Genomic DNA, 24,072 nt, shown 5'->3' with positions numbered 1-24,072 from the left:
TGCCCCCTGGTGGTCAGTGCGTGTCATAGCTACCGGTCGGACGGTCGCTTAGGCTTTTATATATACAGTGGGGCTTTGACTTACGAGTGTCCCGACTAATGAGTTTTTTGAAATACCCACTGTCTCTCGGCCGATTTTTTGCATTGAGTTGATAGAGTAATTTGAGTTAACGAGCTCCTTAACGAGCTCGGTCTCGGAACAAATTAAACTCGTAAGTCAAGGCCCCACTGTATAGATATTTCTGTGGATAATTCCTAATGGGGAATGTCAGTAAGCCAGCTGAAACAGATCCACTATGAAGTTTAGGGAAAATTTAACTGGCCTTTTCTTTGCCCCTTCCACTAACAGGAGCTCATCTCAGGTGAGTGGGACAGAATGCTGGCAAACTGGATTTTACTTTACATTCATACAGTTTCAGTTAAAAATTGAAAATAACTACACTTCTCAACAGTGATTTCTTTCTCCTCTCCCAAATAGTTTCAGAAGGCATTTGAGGAGGAATTGACTCGACTTTTGGTTGGTGGGGTGAATATTTGGTTAAAGAAAAATTATTTCTTTTGCCTTAAAATGGCAACATTTTGGTAAAATGGTGTCTTCTGCCCTAGCTTATGCATTACTAACAGAGGCATCTTCACAGTCAACTAGAGGCCCGGTGCACGGATTCGTGCACCAGGTGGGTCCCTTGGCCTGTCCTGTGGGGATCTGTCCTGCAGGGATGGGCCGAAACTGGCTCTCTGACATTCTCCCAGGTCTCTCTGGGCCTCAGTTTCCTCATTTGTAAAAGAAGGATAAACTTACTGCTAATGAGGAGAGGAAATCAAGATGCCTTTAATTCTGCAAGCTTTTATTGAATTTCTTATTCTGTGCCAGACTCTGTTTGAGGCAATTGAGGGTTGGGGTCCAACATGGAAACATGTAGACCCTCCCGTTAAGCCACAGGAGGGAGGGATGCTGTACCACAGTCTTTGCAGGCAGAACGTGCTGGGGTGGTCTTAGGGATATTTTGTGGGAGTTAAGTGTTTAGTACAAAGTGATGGTCTCTAATAAACCCAAAACATAGGGAACTCAGAACAACCCTTGAGTGACTGGTAAGTTTAGATTCTATCTTTAACATTTCTAGCCTTTTTTTTTTTTTTTTAAGCAGTTGTGTTTATTGTTCTGGGGAATTGGAGGGAGTGGCATTCTCTAGTGTTCTTGTATTAACCAGTCATATTTATTATTAAGCTACATATGTTCAAGTTTGAAACATGCATGGCAAACATTTTCCTGGCTGCATAAACTGCTCATCGGCAGTCAGAGATGCCGTCATTAAATCTGATGATAACAGCTCTGGATTCTTTCATGCAGCTCGTCAGGGAGCGCCAGGAAAGAGCATTTCACAGTAACTGTGCATGGCAAAGGCTGCAGACTGGGAATTCCGAGTGTGGATGGATATTCAGAAAGCTGGAAATTTTGGTGGTGGGGGTGGAGTGAGAGAGGGCTTACTCCCCTAGCTCAGTGTCTCTGCCAAACAGGCTCTGAGTCGGATGGGAAGCAGCACTACCGACACCTCATCGGAGCAGAATGTGGCACGTGAGGAAAGGCATTGGGAGCAGAGGATCAGCTGGTTGTACTGATCCTTGCCTGAGCCTAGTTTACAGTGATTCTGTTTTGAGTTTTAATCCTGTGTTGGTTTAAAGGTGTTTGGGTTGAAGGTAATTAATGTCCTGTTTGCATCTTGGGGTCTGAACATCTGATATATCAGCTAAAGAGGCATTTACATCAACTCATTGAAGAAAGTTACTTGAATAATTTTGTTGAATAAAAAGTAAAACTCTGAGAGTGTTATTAACCCCTAGAGTGCTGGGGAGCACGATCGCACTCCTCCTGCAGTGTCAAGTTCTAAGTCTGCTTTTATTAGTGATGATGATATTGCTAAATATGTCAATGTAGTAAAGGTTTCCTTAAGTTTTTGGATATGTAACTTCATTTACTTGTGATTCATAATTTTTTTTTCCTAAACTGCTGTAAAATCAGCAAAAATGCCTTGGAAATTTTAGCATAGTTCCGAGGATATTGGTTGGCATTCAAAGGGTTAAAGGTAAAGCTGTTTGACCACGTGGAGCTGAGCCTGCTTCTGATCTTCACTTGAACTTGTGGTCTGTGTCTAGTTTTTCTCAGCTGCTGAAATAATTGGAAGGATAAAAATATTGAGTGCCTTGTTTTCAAGAAAGGCCAATTAAAATTAGCTATTTAGAGGCAATTCAAATTGCCTATGAACCCAGTGTAAGATTTGTTCTATATTTAGAATACCATTTCTAGGTTATTTAATTAGTATCTAATTCAGTGTTGGAAAGATGACTGGGAAACTAAATAGGGAAATAATACGAGTCTATCAGTGGAAGGTAACAAGTGGGAGATTGCTTTTCCAGTTTGAGAGAAGAGATGTAACAAACTTAAGCTATGGTTGAAATGAAATATGTGTAGTTTACTAATTAATGTATTTTTTAAAAACTTTGAGATTAAGTAGACTTCCAAAATGTCTGATACATTTAAAAAATAAACTTGACATATACAACATGTGTTAGTGTTGTAATTTCTGAACATCATTTGCTTACAGAAATAAAATACTGGAACTAGTGGGTAAAAATCTGTTGAGTTGAGTTGGGGAAGTATTTTAGTTAATGGACTATTTTGTTTAACTCTCTGTTCTTTATATATACAATAGATATATACCATTCAAAGGAATTTTATTTTCCTGTTTTTCAGTTTTAAAAAGAGCATTCTCGCTGCATAAAGCACATTCAATAAAGGATATGGAAAATACTTTTCAGTTGGTGAAAAATATTATACCTCCTCTAACTACCAAGAAGCACAAAGGGCAAGATGGAAGAATAGGCATAGTTGGAGGCTCTCAAGAGTAAGTGACTTGGAAAATGTTAGTATTTAAACAGTTAATCTTTATTATCTGTCTGTCTACCTGCCTATCAGCCATCCAGTCAACTGCCCATTTGTCTAGTTGACCCCTCAGTAATTATTTCCAAATGTAGTCTGATATTATGACATTTGGTATTTTTCAGTGATGAACTTTAAGGTTGAATAGGAGAAAACAATAAGGGGCCCTGATTGAGCTGTTCATTGGTGTGTCTTAGTGTAAAGATTTTTTGCCTGTGGTTGGGAGATGGGACTATTTTTTCTTATCTTATACTTTTCTCTATTGATCAGACTTATACCATAAGCATGTATTACTTTTGTAATGAGGATAAAAACACTCAGCACCTGCTTGGTTTACTTTGTTACTTCAAAAATATTCCTGGAAGTCATGTATTAAATTGGACAGATCCTAGCTGTTTTTAAGGCCTGTTCGCCTAGTTTTATATATTCTGCTGCTATGTTGTTTGACACGTAAAGATTTATAATTTGTCCATGCTCGCAAATGATACCTACTGCCTTTGACTTAAATTCGACATTCTGTGTGCACTTTACCTAGCTCTGTATTTTTAATGGTTTAGGTAGTTGGCTATACTTATTTTAAATAATATATAACTAGATTTTGTTTTCTTACCCAATATGACTGAAATTTTCCATTGATTTTTATTTGTTTGTTTGTTTTTTGTTTATTGGTTTCAGAGAGGAAGGTAGAGGCATAAGAAGTCTACTTAATCTTCTGCATGCCCCCTGTTGGGGATTGAGCCCGCAACTTGGGCATGTGCCCTTGACTGGAATCGAACCTGGACCTTTCAGTCCTCAGGCCTACACTCTGTCCACTGAGCCAAACCAGCTAGGGCTCCATTGATTTTTAGAGAGAGTGGAATGGAGTGGAGGAGACAGAGAGAAACATTGATGTGAGAGAGACACATTGATTGGTTGCCTCCTGCACACGCCACAACCCGAGTGGGGATTGAGCCTGCAACCCATGTACGTGCCCTTGACCGGTGCCCTTGACTGGTGCCCTAGTCTGGAACCAGTCTGAGGACTGGCTCTCTATCCATTGAACCAAACGGCTAGGGCCAGCCTGATTCTTTATGAGTGGGTAGGTGAATATATGGTATTCATCGTACAGATGGGCCATAATTTATTTAACCAAGTCCCTGTTGATAGGCAGTTGGTTAACTCTATTCTTTTTCTCAATTAATCTGTCTGTAGACATCCCTTTACATATCTCCTTGTATGCCCATCTGGTTATAATCAAGGGGACAATTCCTAGAAGAATTTTTACTGGAGCAGAGTACATAGACATTTTAATGTCGATAAATATTGAAAATTGTTCTCCCAAAATTGCACTAGTGTGTGCTGCCATCAACAAGCACCTGTTCTCTCTAGCCAGTTTGGCTCAGTGGGATAGACATTGGCCTGCAGACCGAAGGGTCCCAGGTTCGATTCTGGTCAAGGGCACATGCCCAGGTTGCATGCTTGATTCCCAGTAGGAGGCAGGTGATCAATGATTCTCTCTCATCATTGTCTCTCTCTCTCTCTCTCTCTCTCTCTCTCTCTCCTCCCTCCCTCGCTCCCTCCCTCTCTCTTTCCCCCTCTCCCCCTCTCTCCCTCTCTCCCTCCCTCTTCCTCTCTGAAATCAATAAAAATATATTTTAAAAAACAAAAAAACAAGCACCTGTTCCCCTCACTCCCTATGGGTATTGGCAGCCTTTGCTCTCAAGTAGAAAAGCTATATTTTGTTGGTTCAGTGTATTTTTTTTTGGTATTGAGGCTTGCATTCGTGTTTTGTTGTGAACGAGTGTGAGCGAATGTGTGTGTGTGTGTGTGTGTGTGTGGCATGCCCTGCCCTTTGGTGTTTCTGGCACGTTGGCCCTGCTCTGCAGGATATTGCCATGGGTATAGAGTGCACCCTGCATCTCCCCAGTGGGTTTTTCCTGGGATAGCAAAACTTTTCACTGCTTGGAATTGACATAAAGGTTACAGTCACCATCTGATGCTAAGTTCAAGGGTTTTTCTTTCTGTGCTTGAAGTGACCTTAAAAGTGGAGTTACAAGCATTCCAAAGCAGTAAGGATGGAAGCCAGAGGGAGGTGTGAGAGTCTCTTCTTGTTTGGCCTGGGTGCCCCGTGTGGCCCTCCATCAAGATGGCCATTGCCTGTGCTTACTGTTGATCTCGAAGACTGGTCCTGCTCCTTGGGTACTGTCCAGTGTGGGGTGCTCTGGCCTGTGATCACCTCAGGCACTCTCTCCTGGCAGATGCCTTCAGTAAACACTCACTGTCCTAAGTCTTCAGTTTTGGGGTGCTGGAAGCTAATTCCAGCATGTCATAAATGCAAAAAGTTTCATCAAAAGGTTGAGGGAACTTGGGGATTCAGCAGGGCTGAATACATATTACCTGCCGTTGGAATATCTAAGGGCATTTCCTTACACCTAAAGATTCGCATAAATTATTACCTGCTACCAGACAGCTGAGGGCATTTTAATCTACATGTTATTGCCTTCTGCTGGCCAAACACCTGAACAGCCAGTAGGCAGTTCCCCCAAACTGACAATGCCTACTGTATACCAAACTAATCTTTGATATGTATATCTACTTTGCTATAGGGCAAGATGTGGGAATAAAAAGAGCCCTGGGTCCGGAGATAGGGAGAACATGGTTACTGAAGCTAGATCTCCTCTGGCTCCCCCGTGGATTACAAATTTATGTTATATTTCTAGTCTCTTTATTAATTTACACGCAGCGCCTTCTCCAGATTCCTGAACCTTTCTAGATGCTGGGAAAGACCCCAGCATTATTGGGGGTGTTTTTTCCCCCCAATGTAATATTCCTACCCATCTTCCTTGCTAACAAAGCTTGTTTTGTTCAGATGCTGTTACAATTTCTTTTACTTGCAGCTCTGTGCATTTCTGATAAATCAAGTACTTTTTATATCTATGTTTATATTAATCTAGAAAGAAGTGTCATCATTATAATATTAAGTCATCTTAGCCAGTGTACATCTAATGTATTCTTTAATAGATTTTAAAATTTTCCCCACAGTTATTATTTGTTTATATAAAGTTAATTCCTAGATGCTTTATGGTTTTTGCTGATATTGTAAATGCTATCATATTTTTTAATCTATTATTCCTAGTATAAAAAAATGCTATCTTTATCCTTTTTTTGGTTGATAGAAATCTGGCAACCTTGCTGAACTATTTTATATTAGGAAATTTATTCTTTAACAACTTTATTGAGTTCTGGTTGATATACAATTGCATAAGTTTGACATATGTATAAACCCCTAAAACCATCAGTTTGCACATAGCCATTACCGGGAGACCGTAGTCACAGGAAGCCGGAATTTGTCCGTCCTGACATAGCATAAAGGTCTCAGGTGAAAGACTGACTTCTCTGGTTCTGATCCATGTTTATTGAACATTTACTGAGCACCTGCTAGGGGTTCGGCCCTGTGCTAGGTGCTTGACTGCTGTATGGTTTTTGTTGATAAACCTGGTGTGCTTGCCTCACTCTCAAGTTTTAGACTGTAAATATCTTCTTTTTAGGTACACCGGAGCCCCTTACTTTGCAGCAATCTCAGCTCTCAAAGTGGTATGTTTACTTATATCTTCTTTATTAGGAAGAGTTGGATTATTTAAATATGATTAAAGCAATGTTTTCCAATAAAAATCAACATAACATCTCCAGGTAATTATGGGTAAGAGAAACATCTTTAAATGTACTCTGACCTCTTGTGCAGTGATAAAATAACTTCAAACTCATTTTTTTAAATAAAGTTTTATTAGAATTGTACTTCACCAGAATAATCTTGGGATGCCTTTCAGTCCTAGTGTAAGACATATTTGGACTTTGGCAGTTGCTCATGACTTTTGACCAAGTCCTAACCACCCAGTCAGCACAGTTACTGTGAATTGTGCTCAGCTCCATGACTGCATTGCTTCCGTGAGCCCCAAGCTCAGAGAGGCAGCTTGAGCTGGTCTGGGTTGACCTGTCCCTTAGGCAGCAGTAAAAGTCTGCCTTTATTCCGGCCTTTTCTTAGGTTATACCTTCTCAGCCTCCTCCCTGTAGTTTAACTGCTACAGCTGGTATGTTATTGTTGTTTACGGATAGTGCTATGTAATTTTCGATGATGAAAACGTTGAATGGCTGTTGTAGAAACCACTTTGGGTATCTTTTGAGTGATTCTCACATTAAGTTAGCCTCTTGTGCTCATTTCTCAGGGTGCAGATTTATCCCACGTGTTCTGTACCCGGGAGGCCGCACCTGTGATCAAGTCGTACAGCCCGGAGCTGATTGTTCACCCAGTTCTGTGAGTGGGGCTGCACGTGAGGGCTTTATTTGCAATAACTCTCCTTGGTCATTTGGTGTCTTTACAGACTAAGAGTTTCAGTTAAATAGCTTTCATACTGAGAGTTGGTAGGTAGACTGTTTCAGAAGAAAGGAGGAAACTATAATGAGCCCATTGTCTATGGTCAGAAGAAGACAGTCATGTGGGATAACATGGGATAAGGTCTGAAGGGTGATGTGCCCAGAGCTGGCCCCTGTGTCCTGTCCGAAATGAGAGTCTGTGGGTCTGCCTGTGGACAGTGCATGTATGGCAGGAATGAGGGGCCTATCAGGCAGTAACAAAACTGTTCATCATTCAGCAGATCTTTCGTGCAGGCCCTGTCCTGGGTTCTACAGGGACAGCATTGCACCGAGCAGACAAAAACACCTGCTCCCATGCCCTAGAACAGGGGTCCTCAAACTATGGCCTGCGGGCCACATGCGGCCCGCCGCTGTGTGCATAGGAATTGGTTCATAGTTTTTTTTAAACTATAGTCCGGCCCTCCAACGGTCTGAGGGACAGTGAGCTGGTCCCCTGTTTAAAAAGTTTGAGGACCCCTGCCCTAGAACTTCCTTCAGTGATGAACATGTTCTCCCTTGGTGCTGTCCAGCACTGTGGCTGCTGACCACATGGCTACTGAGCACTTAAAATGTGGCCAGTAGGACTTAGGCACTGAGTTTTTACTTTAATTTTAATTAAATTTAAAAGCCATGTGTGGTTAGTATCTACTGTATTGGACAACACAGCTCTGGAGATGGACAAACAAGATAAGAGTGTGTCAGAGGGTGATAAGCACCATGGGGAGATGGGAGCAGGGAAGGGGATACTGTGGCTGCATGTGGCGCATGTGCTATGTGTGCAGTTTTTAATAGGGTGGTCATGGGTGCAGCAAGGGGCAGTCAAGTAAAGGCTTGAAGATGGTGAGGGAGCAAGTTCTACAGACATGGGGAATGGGGGGAGGCCCTTACATACACAGGAAGAGCTGCTGCAAGAGCTCAAGCTGCAGCTGTGTTGGGGAGCGCTCGGGTACTTGGTGACCAGAGGTTCAGAGCCAAGCTTAACAGGTTAGAAGGTCATTGTAAGGTTTTTGGCTTTTGTATAAATGAGAAGGAGGCTGCTGGAGCATTTGAGCAGGGGAGGGACAGGACGGTTTACATTTTAAAAGGCGTATCTGGCTGCTGTATTGAGTATAAGCTTTGGAGCCCAGGGTGGAAGCAAGAGTCCCACTAGGAAGCTGTTGTGAGGATCCTGGTGATGGTTACGTGATGAGGTAGAAACTGGACAATGGGTCAGATTCTGGGTACATTTGAAAAGTATAGCACCAGGATCTGCTGAGGGGTGGGACATGGGATACAAGGAAAAGAATACAGTCATGAATGCCACCCAGAGTTTGGGCTGAGCGAGTTCCCCGAGTTGGGAAACTGGGGGAGCAGGTTTGGGCGGGGGTGATGGTCAGGAGTTGGGGGTTTTGGACAAGTTTTTAGTTGCCTGTTAGATAGCCAAACAGGTATGGCTGGTAAGCATGGGATAGGAGTGGGGCAGTCAGGGAAGGTGTACATCTGGGAGTTGTTAATGTGTGGATGGTGTTTAAAGCCCAGAGACAAAAATGAGCCACACAAGAGTGCATGTAGGCAGGGAGGACCCGTTTGGGAACACCTGTTTGGGAGCAGATCTGTGGGGAGCTGCAAGAGGCCAGGGAGGGGTGTCCTCAAGTCGAGTGAAGAACTGTTTGCAAACTATTCTAGAAGGGCCTTCTAGTCACTGATAAGGACTAAGAATGGGTGGTTGGATCTCACAGTATAGGGGTCATTGATGACTTCGACAAGGGCAGCTTATGAGGAGCAAAGCCTTATACAGTGGGTTCTAAGAGTCTAAGAAACGAGATGATGAGCAGGAAGGTGTTGTGAAAAAAACCAACAACAAAATTCTGTGCAGCTGTCAGGTCTTGTTCTAAAGGAGGGCCCTTTTAATGTAAAGGAATCAGTCACACGACCCTTTTAGATTGACTTCCCCAGTGCCTGATGTAGGGGATAGTCTCTAAGTGTAAAGTCTACACTGTTACCTGTGCTCCTGTGTGATGGAAACAGACTGGCCAAGATAATTTTGAAATTAGCCATAATGTCTTATTCTGATGTGTTTAAATTTTTATTTCATGAGCCTTTTTTTTTAAACAAGGAGAAAAAAGGTGTTATGTTTATAGCTATATACCTTGTACTATTGACTCTGTTTCTTATGGGAAGGAAGTTCTGTTTTGGCTCAGCTTTGATGAGACCCACATCCTCTGCTTACCTTTGCAGATTTTATAAAACCATATGGACCACTTGAATAAATTGCTAAGGACCCTCCCAGGGCCTTGCAAGGAGCCCAGCAAATGAGAGGCTCTGATGCTTGAGTTTCATTACAGTGAAATGCCTCTACTTCTCTCATGTCATTCACTTACTGATACTGTGTTCAACCTGCCTGGTCTTTGCCATTTCCCATAAGTGAGCACTTTCTCACCTTATTTCCTGCTAATGCCACTCCCTCCTTTACCTTGTCTGCTAATTCCCAGAGCGTATGGCTTCCTCTTCAAGCCTTTTAAGTGGAGATGGCTTTTCCTTTGATCTCTCATGTACCACTGGGACTAGAGGTGGGACGTGCTTCGTCCTTGTTCCTCATTGCTCCTCCCAGACCATTGCCCTGCTCTCATTCCTGAAACCTTCAGCTCCTTTGAACTCACACCATCAGACTCTGCTACCCACTACTCATGGCAGCTATGTCAAATTGCTGGATCATTCCTTGAATATTTAATGTCTGGCCCAGTGTCTCTCTCCACTATTGCTCTTACAAATTAGCTATTTTTAATGTGTGTAACTGCTTTATTGTGCCATAGCTTACTATAAAATTCACTCATTTTAGTTGTATAATGATCTTTGATGTATTTACTGAAGCATTGCTGTCACCACAATCTAATTTTAGAACACTTCCATCACTCCAACAAGAAAACCTCTGCCCATTACCACCCCTAGCTTGAGGTAACTTTATCTTTCTGTCCCTATAGATTTGCCTTTTCTGAACATTTCATATGAAAGGAATCATGCAATATGTGGTCTTTTGTGTCTGCCTTTTTTCACTTAGCATGTTTTTGAGTTTCATCGTAGCATATATCCATACTCCATTCCTTTTTTTGTTTTTTTAAATAAATTTATATTTCCTATACCCATTGCGCCCATCCTCACCCTCCACTTTCCCCTCTTCTGGTAACCACAAATCTGTTCTCTGTATTTATGAGCTTGTTTTTTTAAATTTTAAATCTTACATATAAATATATTTGTCTTTCTCTGTCTGACTTATTCACTTATTTTCCCTGGAGGGCATTTAAATACTGAAAGCTAGACATCTATGTTGGGGTGTTAAAAGATGAACCAGTTTCTATGGAGACGACTAGGAGATTTGCTGGCTAAGGGCAGGGTGGGGTCCTAGAACAGGAGAAGGACGTTGGGGTGGGGACTGGGAAAATCTGGAAAAATCTGTAGTTTCATACTAAACACATAGATGAAATCTTAAGTAAACCGTTCTGCCTTTTCCTTATTTAGTGACAGTCCCGATGCCGTTCATGAAGTGGAAAAGTGGTTGCCCCGACTGCATGCTCTGGTTGTAGGACCTGGCTTAGGCAGAGAAGATGCTCTTCTTGAAAACGTCAAGGTAAGTATAGAATTACGAAACAAACTTCCGCTGATAGCGTGGATGCTGAGAGCCCAGGAAGTCAGGACAGTAACATTTTTCTTCAATTTCTGTTGTTTAGTGGTCTGTGTGCCTTGTCATAGATTAAGAAGGATAAAATTTGGTTTGAAAGATAGAGGAGGAACTAGGCATAAAGATGGTAATGAACTTAAAAATAAAAACCAGACTGAAGGAAATTTTTTTATTCTTGGGGCACTGGCTTTTTCATACTGTAGCAGGTGGAAATCACTGTGGAATCGTTCAGATGTTTTGCTTCATGGGTGTTTATGTGGTTTACACTTGAGGTGTTGGGAAATCCCAGCATCCAGACTGAGCCTTGTTAGCAGTGGGCAGGGTTTGGGGTCAGGCTCGAGTTCATCTTCCAGCATGATTCCTGTCCGGCTGGGGACCCTGGCAGCTTGACCAGTCAGCCTCCTAGGCCTGTGCTTTCCCTCTCAAGGGGTGATGTGCCCCAGGAGTTACTGAGAGCCACATTTTATGAAGTGCTTCAGGCGCTTGGTGTTGCAGAGTGGGCACAAGACCCTAGTTACACACACACACATATATGTTCATTTACTTTTTCATTTATGCTGTTCTTTATTACAGAAAATTTTACTTTGTGACTGCCTTATTCTAAAAAGATGAAATTTTTTTGTCCTAAAAAAGTTAAAATAGCCCTAACCGGTTTGGCTCAGTGAATAGAGCATCGGCCTGCAGACTAAACAGTCCCAGGTTCGATTCCGGTCAAGGGCATGTACCTTGCTTGCGGGCACATCCCCAGTAAGGGGGTGTGCAGGAGGCAGCTGATTGATGTTTCTGTCTCATCAGTGTTTCTAACTCTTGATCCCTCTCCCTTCTTCTCTGTAAAAAATCAATAAAATATATATTAAAAAAAAAAAAGTTAAAATATATACCAGCCAGAACCGGGGAATGGGTAACGAGCATGCCAGTCCCATGTTCTGTGTGTTCTCACTGCTCGGCAGCCTTTGACACTTCCAGGGCTTTGTTCTCGGGTGGACACATGTTGGGGACTGCCCAGCACCAGCCCCAGAGAAGGCCGTGCAGTGCACCCTATGTGAGGTGATACTGTAGCCTCAGGAGGTTGGGAGTGAGCTCCAAATCAGAGAATGTGCCTGGTGCCCTCAGATGGTGCTTGTCCTTGTGCCCATTAAAGGATTTGAAGTCATACGAAACATGATTTAGCATCCTCATCGTCATTAACTGAGAGGGCTCTTTTCAGCTCAGCTTTTGCCTATTGAATTAAATTCAACAACAGAGTTAAAGGAAGGTGTAGGTAGCTGTGTGTTGGTTGTACACTCTTAGCAGTCTGATTAGTAAACGTTTTTAAAAGGACGTGTGTTTGCTTTGCTAGAATTTAGTGAGAACCTGATATCTTCCATGACAGATCTTCCAGTTCCAGCCTTTGAGGTAAAAGTTGGAGTTTGAAATTGTACTTTCCTCAAATCTGAGAAAATCACTTAGACGAAATGGAGCTATGACAAGTGACAGGTGACTGGATTTGAGCAATAAATTTGTTTTTGACTTTAAAATTTAAAGTAGATACATTTATTATTGCCTCTTTCAAAGGGGTTGATTAAAATGTGTGTATCCTCTAGAGTACATTATGCAGAGTGAAATAAGCCAGCTGCAGAAAGACATACTGCATGATCTCATTGCTATGTGGCATCAAAATAGTTGAACTCATAGAGGCAGAGAGTAGAAGGGTGACAGCCAGGGACTGAGAGGTGTTGGTCAGGGTGTCCAAATTTTCAGTTAGGCAAGATGAGTAAGTTCTGATGTAGAATGTGGTGACTAGAGTCAACAGTGCTATATTGTATATTGAAATTTGCCAAGAGACAGGGAGATCTTAAATGTTAGCTTAATTAGCTTGATTGTGGTGATTATGTCATAATGTATCAAAACATCAGGTGTACACCTTGAATTTATACAAATTTTTGTCAACTACACTTAAGTAAAGCTGGAAAAAAACCTACGTATCCTGAGTTATGCCTGAGAATGGGATTTGGGGTGCCTGCTTATATTTCTCTTCTATGTCTTGTACTACTTTGCATTTAAAAGTTGTTCATTTAATGAAAATGCTCCAAACAAAGAAAAGGATCCAGCTGCCTAGAACTGGAAGTCTGTGGGGTGCTAGGCTATTGAGTAGTTCTGAACAGAATGCCCTGTGCTTCACTGGGCTCTGAAATGAGAAGCTGTGATAATAGACGCCTGGGGGAGGGATGGGCAGCTACTCCCTCCTGTCACAAAGAGCTTGCCTAGAGAGAGATGCACGAGCCAGCAGTTGTACATTCAGGGTAAATAATCTGAGAGGCTGTCAAATAAAATTTAAAAGTAGCTCTAGATGACACATTGTGCAAAGTAGAGGATTTAATTTAGGATTCTCCTGGCCTTAAGCCACCTGGATTAGCATGGGATGTGCAAGTTTGTCAGGCTGCACCGTTCAGATATTTGAAAGTCTTAACCTCTTACTGAGAAGTAGAAGTTAATCATGGTTGAGAAGTGCTAGGGCCTTCGGTTTCTCCACGGTGAGACCCTCCTGGGTAATTCCCCTGCGTAAACCTCTGAGATGCACTTGGTGTCCTGAGTCAGTGTGCTCTGCACAGGTCACAGGAGGTCTGGCAGTGCCTCTTTGCTGGGTGATTGTCTTTGCAAAGAGGCAAATGAGGGTTCCTGCAGGTCCTATCAGCGATGGAATTTATAGATATTTTCTCTCATTCTGTGGGTTGTGTTTTCATTTCCTTGATGGCATTGTTTGCAGCACAAATTTTTAATTTTGATAAAGTCCACTTTATCTGTCTTTTCTTTTGTTACTTATGCTTTTGGTGTCTTACCTAAGAAGTTTTTTTACCTGACCCAAGATTTACTTTCATATTTCTTATAGAGCTTTATTGCTTTAGCTCTTATAGTTAGGTCTGTGGTCCATTCTGATTAACCCTTTGCGGTCGTTTGTCTACTCTCAGCCACCAAAGCTTTTTTACCGTTCCGGTCGTATGTCTAATATAAACAAACGCGGTTGTTCCACGCTCGCCATGCAAAACACCGTGGCGAGTCAGTCGCCTTTTGAGAGTGAAGAAATCGACAAGCTTCGGAGATACTTCGCAGAATTTCAAATAAAGCTTTACAAATTACGTTTAACTGTAATTAGGCATTCTCACTTGTTAAGATATTTCAAAATAATACTCCAAAATGGCAAAAAGAAAGTTACCGAAAGAAGTGTACTGCGAATCTGAAAGTAACGATGAAGTTTTATGTTGTCACCTTGAATACTGACTCTGATGTAGAAAGTGATAACGTTTGTAGTGATTCTACTAGTAGTGACGTAGTTCCAAAAAAGAATTAATAAATCTTGTTTATCCTTCATAATCTTGCATGTTATGTATCACTGCTCTTTCAATGGAAATTAATTCCAACCAGTACAACACCCATGTCCAAATTTAATACGACCGCAAAGGGTTAATTTTTGTTTATGGTCTAAGGAAGGGGACCAGCTTTTTTTCTTTTGCAAGGGGATATTTAATTGTTGCAGCACCATTTGTTGAAAAGGCTCCTCTTTCCTCCAGTGACTTATCTGGGCATCCTTGTTGAAAATCAGTTGACATAAATGTAAGGGTTTATTTCTGGGCTCTTGTTTCTGTTTCATCAGCCTATATGGCTGCACTGGGGCCAGCACCACACTCTTCATTACTACAGCTATGCTATGAGTTTTGAAGTGGCAAAGTATGGAGCACTCAAACGTTTTTCTTTTTAAGCCTGTTTTGGCTATTCTGGGTCCTGTGCATTTCCATGTGAGTTATTTTTTATATTATGTATTTTATATTTATGTTATGTTTTTTATATTTATTATGTCATACCATATATTATGTTAATCATAATATTTTTTATTTTAAATAATTTAGTAGCTACATCATAATATACAATATGTATTTAGCTAGTCCATTTAGGCTGTTTACAGCTTTTCCTATTCATAATGTCTTGAATACACACACACACACACACACACACACACACACACACACAGTGGCCAGATTATTATGACCACCTGACGTTTGTAGGCAAATTTGCTATAATTTCGCGCTGAAGTTGCCAGAGAGCCAGACCATTATAAATAGGGAAGCAGGTTGTTTACCACGACAGTAGAAGTGATTTTTTTTCTGAAGATATGGGTAAACAACGTGATTTAACAGCCTTTGAACGTGGGATATATATACACACACACTGAGTAGCCAGATTATTATGACCACCTGACGTTTGTAGGCAAATTAGCCATACACTGCATCTTATGGGATATGGAAACTAGTTGCTGATCAAGTTCATCCGATCATGTTGATGGCGTGTCCCAATGGAAATGGCTTCTTCCAACAAGACAGTGCGCCATGCCACGGTGCTCGTATTCTGCAGGAGTGGTTTCAAGAACATGAGAGAGACTTTACCTTGCTTGAGATCAATCCAATCTCAATCATCAGATCTCAATCCAATTGAGCATTTGTGGGATGAAGTTAAAAGAGTCATCAGGCAGCTGGTTCCACAACCATCAAATCTCACAGAACTGGACAGCGCTATTCATCAGGCACGGTGTCAGATTCCTCGCATCACCTTTCAACATCTCGTGGAGTCAATGCCAAGAAGAATCGCCGCAGTATTGAAGGCAAAAAGTGCCCAACGGAGTACCGATGGGGTGGTCATAATAATCTGGCCACTCCCATTCAAATATATCCCATGTTCAAAGGCTGTTAAATTGCGTTGTTTACCCATATCTTCAGAAAAAAATCACTTCTGTCGTGGTAAACCTGCTTCCCTATTTATAATGGTCTGGCCCTCTAGCAACTTCAGCGTGAAATTATCATTTGCCAGAAACGTCAGGTGGTCATAATAATCTGGCCACTCAGTGTGTGTGTGTGTATGTGTGTGTGTGTGTACATACACACACATACACACACTTGCCTATTTCTGTTAGGTATTTTCTTTAGGGTAAATTCTGCAAATTCTGTTGCTGAATAAAGTGCTGTTAGCAATCTTCTGTTCCACCAACAGGCTGTCCTTGCCAGGACTCTGCTCTGGGGTGCTGTCGTCATTCTTTCCCACTTCCACCTGGTCTTTTACATGAGAATGCTTGTTGTTGTTTTTTTGTTGTTGTTTAAAGGTGGTTGAGGTTGAGACCTTTGAATTTTCTTGACTGCTTTATTATTTTTTGTTGTTATTAGTCCTCACCCAAGGATATTTTTTTCCATTGCTTTTTAGAGAGAGTGGAAGGGAGAGGGGGGAGGGGAGAGGGAGAGAGAGACAGACATCGATGTGAGAGAGAAATCGATTGGTTGCCTCCCTCACCCCTCACCCCTCCGCCTCCGCCTCCAGAGCCAGGATTAAACCTGCAACCCAGGTATGTGCCCTTTACCAGGAATCGAACCTGTGATCCCTTGGTGCACTCTAATCACAGAAACACCGGCCAGGGTGCTCCTTGTTTTATTTTAACTGTGTCCTATTGGAGATGTCGCACTGCTTCTCAACCTTCCTCCAGTCTTTTTCGATCTGGGTGTGGCTTGTTCATTCCTGTGTCATTCTTCTTTTAGATTATTAACTAGATGGTGGGTGAAGCTGCGGTTTTGGAGAGTGATAGTAATGTCATCAGCCAGTCTCACTTGGAACTGTGGCCTTGTTATAAGTGTGTACTTGTGGCTGTGACTGATGCTATCATCAGCCATGGTTGCAAATGCAGTAAATGCTGACAGGTTTAAATGCACAGTGCCTTCATACAAATCTGAGTGATGGGCGACTAATGCCTGATTCTGTGTGGTGCTCTTAAACTGTGCCAGGAGACCTGAGTGGCTCATGATGTTACATTTTCCCTGTACATTTCCCAATGTTTGAGTATTCACTTTAGTCTACTGTGGCTTTTGGATTTTGTTTTTGTTTTTGTTTTTTGAGAACTTTAATAGGAAAAATACAAAGAGGTGAACATTTTAGTGTTGTGGCCAAACACTGAACAGAGATTCAAACATGACACCAGAGATTCAGAAATCTGAATCAGCAAAAGCCAAATCGGTTTTAACAGTCAAGCCAAACTAAAGGCAAGCAGAGTATTTTCATTGTTAAAGAAGGAAATAGGCTTCTATGAGGCTCCCATACCCTGATACCTCTTTGAAGGGGCTTTTGAAAACACTCCCAACTCTAACCAGTGTTAGCAAAGTCTAATGAGACTGTTGGGCAGGGCATCTCATGCTTTGTGGGCTTTCACATTTCATTTTCAGGACTATCACTTTTAATTAAACATATATGGATTTATCTTTCAATGTTTTAAGTTATTTCTGCTTACCATATATTTTGTTTTATTCTCTCATATTTTCTATCGGGTGTATAAGGTAGAGATTTTTACATGCTAATGCAATAGGTAATCCTCTACTGGTTAATAATAATAAGCAACCATATGCTGATCATATACACAGCGTGGAGCAAATGTAGGTTTACAGTTGTTCATACAGAAGATAATACAATCCTATATAATAAAGAACTAACATGCAAATGGTGATCACGCCTTCACACCATCACGCCATAACGGCTCAGACACTCAACACTGGGGAGAGAGGGATGTGGCCCAGGAGAGGGACAAGCTGCCTACCCCACAGTCCCGGGTGCCAGTGGCTGCACCTGTGCCTGCAGCCTGGGAGAGGGACAAGCCACCCACCCCGAGGTCCCAGATGCCTGTGGCTGCCTCCTGGGCGAAGCCGCCTGCCCACAGTCCCCTGTAGCTGTGGCCGGCCTGGGTCCTGGGTGCCTACAACTGGTCAGAGGAGGGAATCTTGGGTCCCAGGTCCCCCCCCCCCGCACGAATTTCATGCACCGGGCGTCTAGTTAATACTAATACAAGAATAAACTGCTCTGTGTACTCACAACTGTAAATCTGCTTTTGCCACACTCTATATATTTTTTAAATGTTTGTTTTTTTTTTTTAGCAAAAAACCTCTGGAGCTTTGAGTATAACCTTTTCAGAGAGAAATTATTTTCTTTTTTATTATGATGACTCATTATTGTAAAACACATGACGTGAAAAATATATAAAAGCTATGTGAAAAATACATAAAGTACATGAATATGAAAAGCTGGTAATTTGGGGAATTCCCAAAACTTCAGATTTCTCATTTCTGAATCCTGAGGATTAATACCTGTTAGAAATTTGGAGACACCAGCTTGGAGTTGGCCTTCATGGGCCAGCCTGGGACCCAGCACTGTGTATAATGTTGCCCATGGGCTTATGTTTTGAGAGTTGCCTATGCTCTATCAGTTCATTTGAGTCTTTTCTGTTCATTTAGGCAATTACCTTATTATTTCCTTTCTATTTGTTGATAAGTTAATGTTGAAATTCATCAAGGAACTGCTTGGTTTTCTCTTAATTCCTCAGAGAGATAATGGCCTTGTTGCTCAGCATAGCTCTCTTTTCTCGCAGGGCATTTTAGAAGCATCCAAGGCCAGAGCCATCCCTGTCGTCATTGATGCAGTGAGTGTGGCCTCCTCTCCTGTCCCCTCCTCATAGCCGGGTGCCCAAGGCCATGCAGTAAATGGGAGTCCTTGTTCTGTGCAGGACGGACTGTGGCTGATAGCTCAGCAGCCAACCCTCATCCAAGGCTACCAGAAGGCCGTTCTCACTCCCAACCACGTGGAGTTCATCAGGCTGTCTGAAGCTGTGGTGAGTTTGTTGACCACTGGAAAGACAGAGTGCAAGCCCTCCTCATCCTGAGGAGGGGCAAGGGACACGCTCTGTGGTTCTGCACCCATTGGGCCCCTCAGGTGGGTCTGCAGGGACAGACTTGCAGATGTGGGGTGGATGTGTGCATATTCTACAGTGCATTTCTCATGTGCTAACAGTGTTGTGGTTTTTTCCTGGTGGTGGGTGTAATGATGGGACATCTTGCAATCAGTGCATCTCTGATTAGATGAAAGGCAGGGTGGTGTGCTCTGGGCAGTCAGTCGCCCCTCCTGCTTTGTACTCTGGGCAGAGAACTCCATCCCTATCCTGTATTACCTCACCTGTGGAATGTGGATAATGAGAGCATCTGCCTCATACTGTATGTGAGGATGAAATGAAATAATACATTAAATTCACGAGTCCTTACATATCAAGTGCTCCATAAATATTAGTGCATTATCATCCGAAGTTGAATCCCTTCTGCAGACCTTTAAAACCCCAGCCAGGAGCAGTGTTCTTTACCTTTGATCTGACAAGATAGGGGACAGCCACCAGAGCAGTATTTCTATCTCGAGCCTCTGTGCTGGCATCCCCCGAGGCCTCTCCAGCTGGTGGATGGAACGTGTGTCTTTGTATGGAGGGCCGTCTTGTGCCGGGGGATTCCCTTAGATGTGAGAGTCTGAGGATCAGGATGATGTTCACTGTATCCACATTTGTGGGCTCCTGTCAAGTGTCTGATGACAGCTCTGCCTGTGGTGTCCTGCATTGTAGCTGAGAGACCCCGTGGATAGCAGTGATCGCCGTGGAGCTGTGCTGAGACTCAGCCAGGCCCTGGGGAATGTGACTGTGGTCCAGAAAGGGGAGCAGGACGTGATCTCCGATGGCGAACAGGGTGAGTGGCCTTGCGCTTCACCAAGTGTGGCCATGTGGGTACAGCCCTAGGAAAACCTCGTTCACACATGTTCACACATCACATGTGGTCCCTCCTATCTTACGTGCTCACACATCATATGCATCACATGTTCCACAAACAGAGGGACTTCCTGATGAGCTTGTTAACCACAACTTCTTCAAAGTCCATTTTCATTTTTCACTATTTTGCAAAGGAAAGTAATACCAGGATCAGTGTTGATCCTAGTTGATACCAGGTGCAGTGGCTAAAGTTCTGTTAACGATTGATAAGCAGTAGCCCAGTGGGAAGGTGGCTGTAACAGCAGGTGGTGCTCCAGAGTTCACACCCTGCCACCTGTCTTGCCTGCAACATACATGATGTTACTTGAATATTTTACTGCATTTGTCCTATTTTACAAAAATGACAGGAAAGTGAAGAAACCCCAGGAGCTGACACTAGTGGAAATCTCCAGGTGATGAATGTGACAAATCTTCCAGTCACATTCTTTCCATAGGAGTGTGTGGACCGTTTAGTGAGAGCAAGATGGGCTGTCACACTTGCTCATATCTACACAACTGTGTTCATAACCAGAGACTGTATAACATCTCTAGCTCCCTGAAAACATAAAAATCTGATCCGCAGGCAAAAAATTCACCAGTTATTTTAACAGAGAGAATTTAATACAAAGAACAGTCGCCTAGGTATAGAGTTGCTGACTAGATCACAAAAATCAGGGCCAGCAGAGAACAGAAGGCATCCTTTGTCACCTATGTCTCACTTTGTCTCTCTTGCATGCTGGGCAGGAGACAGAGTGAGTGTTCTCTGAGGGATCCTGAAACCTTTGTGTTCTTTTATTGCTGGATGGTGCTCTCACACATTCAGAACATATAATAACCTGTTTCCAAGATACTTTCCAAAGAAATAGAAATTTCTCATTACATAACAGAAATGAAGTCATGAGGATTAGCCCATTCAGGAGGCGCCAGCTTTGTGTGCATGCTATTGAAGGTGGATTCTCTGGAGTGTGAGGTGTCCTGCAGGACTGAGGGCCCACACGTGCTGTGCATGTTCTTCTCTTATCTCTATCAGCAGATCCCTCAGTGGTTGAGTCATGTGTCCACTCACCACGATACTAAACAGGTGGTTGTGGGGCAGCCAGACCCCTGCCTGCCTCAGTTTCCTCTCCTGTAAAATACAGGCTTTCTTGTTAAGAGCAATCAGGGTTAGGGTTAGGGTAGATGACCTGGAACACACCGTGAGCAGAGACAAGCCACTCACTCTAACACCCATCTCACTTTTGCTCTGCAGTTCTCGAGTGCAACCTACAGGGCAGTAACCGCAGATGTGGTGGGCAAGGTGACCTCCTGTCGGGATTCCTGGGTGTTCTAGTGCAGTGGGCACTCCACGCCGGACCTGAGAAAACAAATGGGTATGCCACGTCTTCATCTCTCCCACTTTGAAATTTTTGAACTATGTAAGCTATTTTAGTAGCTCATACGTTTCATAAATAGCTACCTGGAATGTTCCAAATGAAATGCTGGTGTTACTGTTACGTGGAAGATACTTCAAGGCAGGGGTTGATCCCCAAATTTTCACCTGGGGAGTTTTTACTTAAATCTGGGCCCCTTTCCGTCATTCAATACCAAAGGGGTCTGGGGCATCCCTAGCCTTTGAAGCTATCCTGATAATTCTGATGTGCAGCCAAGTTTGAGGACACTGTTCTAGAAGGTTCGTTGCATACCTACTATAAAACAAAATAAAAAATATGCAGGTGAAGGTAGAGCTTACCTTGATGCTGTCTTGAGAGACGACTTTTCTTTAAGAGGCAGCAGAATTCTAGGATCTGTGCTTTGATCCACTTCTGCTCTTAGCTTATGAGTAAACTCTGGCAGTTCCTACCCCTCTGTGAGCCTCAGTTTCTCTTCTCTGCACCCTTCATGATGATAGATGGCCACACATGCCAGGATGGGACGTCCTGGGTCTGGAGGGCCCTGCCTGACACCTGGAAAAGCAGTGTCGGGCCTGTGAGGTTGCAGCACACCTGGCAGGCAGGGAGCAGTCCATGTGTGCACATGGGAAGGAGTGACAGCGGAAGTCTAACAATGTTAGGAAGAACCTGCATTCTCAGGTTTGGAATATTCCCTACTTCTAAACGCTAATCAGCAAGTCCTGGTCTGGTTTTCACCAGGGAAAATGCTTTGTCCTAACCTTCCTCCAGTTGGATAGGTATTTTTGATATGGCTTTTGTCAGGGAATATCAGTATCAGAGGATTAATGGTTATTTTAACTGTAATATAGCTGCCTTACGCCTCAGTGGCATATCAGACGAGAAATTGCCAATTTGGGGTCTCAGAGTGGAAACAGGAAGGAAATCAGTGCCTTGGTGGGTGGCTTCAGGTCCCTAATGGCTTCAGGTCCCCCAAGTCCTCCCTAAGTGGAGGGAGGACTTCCACCTCCCACAGCGCCTTGCTAATGTGTCTGCCTTGCAGTTTCAGCCCCCTCCTCGTGGCTGCCTTTGGTGCGTGCTCCCTCACAAGGCAGTGCAACCACCAAGCCTTCCAGAAGTATGGCCGCTCCACCACTACCTCGGACATGATCGCAGAAATCAGACCTGCATTCAGCAGACTCTTTGAAACCTGAGCCGATGCAAACGAGAAGAAAGTGAGCACCATGGTGGGAGAAATAGCATTTGTAATGGGAAAGGCCACGTCCAGTATGTCTGAATCTTCTGGGTACCGGGCAGCACAGGCTGCTTAGGAGGCTTGGAGTCTAGGCTACATGGGTGGATGTAGAGAATGTAAGAACTGGGGATGAGTAATTTTTGGCTAAATTAATATGCAATTTGAGACATTATGACACTAAACAAAGTACTCCCAGCAATAACAAAAACATGGAGAATCATTTGAAAATGAGAAAGTCTTTAACCAATTCAACTGAATTTATAGGCATTTGTGCAAGAAGTTCCCCTTATTAGATAGTTCTCTCAAAGGGATCCAGCCATTCGTTTCCAAATAGCTTTGAGAATAATGAGATTTGCTTTTTTAAAATTGAGATCCACCAAAGGATGTGGCATTTACTTTAGCTAATTTTTATTTTTCAAACTGTGATTATGTTGAAAAGGTCTGGGCAGAAATACTAAGTACTGGCTGTTTGGGTTAATTGGTTAAAGTATTCAGAATAATCAGTAATCAGTTTGACCTTGGAAATTTTTTTTGGAGGCACCATGGGAAAATCCAAGAAGGAAATTTAATGGGACACTGATACTTGAATGCCCTGGTGGGAGCTCTGGAATACCTTGTATCTTACACTTGCACTTTTTCATGCCTGTGCATACAAGTATGTGTGGTGGCTGGCGAGGCCCAGCAGACTGTGCATGAGTGGGTGGGGTGCCATGTTCCTGATGTGGCCACTGGTGTGTTCTCTTGGGAGGATGGCTTCAGGATGATGGGGCTCTGGGGGGACTGAACAGAGCATAACAGTGGGCTTTCTGGGTTGAAAATGGGGGAAATGGGTGGGTATGTCCTCAGGAAGATTTAGATTCCATTAAAGAAGTTGATATATCTGAAATCGTTGTAAATGAGATGTTTTGTTGTCTTGTTAGGCTCTGGTTCACTTTTGTTTGGTTGTGTGGGTTGTTCTCTTAGTGGCCTCAGAGACTTGTTTCTGTCGCCATTTCTCCGTGGGGGTTTTGGTTCCTAACACATGCATTTGAGTGTTCTCTTACTGTTTAGTGATGCTGGTTCCTTCAAAAGTCTATCTGCCCTGATGATTACACATGGGTGAAGCTCTGTGGTTCAGATATGTCACCCCAAACAGATCTTACTTTCTTTAAACCAGCCATGAACTTTTAATTATTAAAAGGGAGACTTGGTTTATTTCAATGTAGAGTTTTACTTATTTTTTCCTTAAGTAGCCAAAACCCATCTTTCAGCTTCCTAAGTTGAGGACATTGTTAGGTATTAGGGACATAAACATATATAAGCTTATCTATCTAATGTGTTTTTCACCAGTGCTTTACCAGTATTACTAAAGTAAGTAATTTGAAGCATAAGCCTGAAATGTCACCATTTCTTTACATATAAATGAAATTTAGCAGTCATAGGAACTATTCCTGTGTATTTGTTACTTAAGTTTTTGCTCTAAGTACAAAATATCTGCTTAAAAGGGAGATAGGATGTACCCAAGTAGCCAGGGACTGATACTTTTAAATAAACTTAGTAATTGCTTCCTTGTTCTTCCGTAAACCCGAGCATCCTCACAAGCCCAGCTAAGGACACTTACCGGCAGCTTCCCTGAGACCAGGAAAGCAGCACCGAACTGCTGGTGGGCAAGTTAGGCACCCGGCCAACAGGGAACAGTCTGCTTCCCCAGTACTGATTCGACCTGTTTGGATGTCTCTCTGTAAAGGGCCTGCCTGCCACCTGGGCCTGCACTCTGTCATGCACTATGCACTACTTGAGTCACTTTTAGCGTGTCAGCTTCCAAACAGGTTTCCTTATCTATAGAAGAGAAATGCCTTCAAGGGTCATGAATGTC

The 24,072-nt window shown here is 42.8% G+C and overlaps 1 protein-coding gene across 1 annotated transcript in view; it reads left to right on the top strand.

Moving 5' to 3' along the window:
• The window catches only part of CARKD (carbohydrate kinase domain containing), a 25,017-nt gene extending 1,904 nt beyond the window's left edge, over positions 1 to 23,113 (top strand). Inside the window, exons 2-10 of the mRNA XM_006770693.2 lie at positions 2,746 to 2,899; positions 6,462 to 6,507; positions 7,137 to 7,225; positions 10,819 to 10,927; positions 18,405 to 18,455; positions 18,540 to 18,644; positions 19,416 to 19,536; positions 20,845 to 20,965; positions 22,026 to 23,113. Coding sequence (XP_006770756.1) covers positions 2,746 to 2,899; positions 6,462 to 6,507; positions 7,137 to 7,225; positions 10,819 to 10,927; positions 18,405 to 18,455; positions 18,540 to 18,644; positions 19,416 to 19,536; positions 20,845 to 20,965; positions 22,026 to 22,176 — 947 coding nt within the window. The 3' untranslated portion in view covers positions 22,177 to 23,113. The remainder of the gene's footprint in view (positions 1 to 2,745; positions 2,900 to 6,461; positions 6,508 to 7,136; positions 7,226 to 10,818; positions 10,928 to 18,404; positions 18,456 to 18,539; positions 18,645 to 19,415; positions 19,537 to 20,844; positions 20,966 to 22,025) is intronic.
• The last annotated feature ends 959 nt before the right edge of the window (positions 23,114 to 24,072 follow it).

The sequence above is a fragment of the Myotis davidii genome, unplaced genomic scaffold (assembly GCF_000327345.1).
Source record: "Myotis davidii unplaced genomic scaffold, ASM32734v1 scaffold242, whole genome shotgun sequence".
Taxonomy (NCBI): domain Eukaryota; kingdom Metazoa; phylum Chordata; class Mammalia; order Chiroptera; family Vespertilionidae; genus Myotis; species Myotis davidii.
The sequence above is the reverse complement of the archived record's forward strand: the minus strand, read 5'-3'. Positions and strand labels throughout refer to the sequence as shown.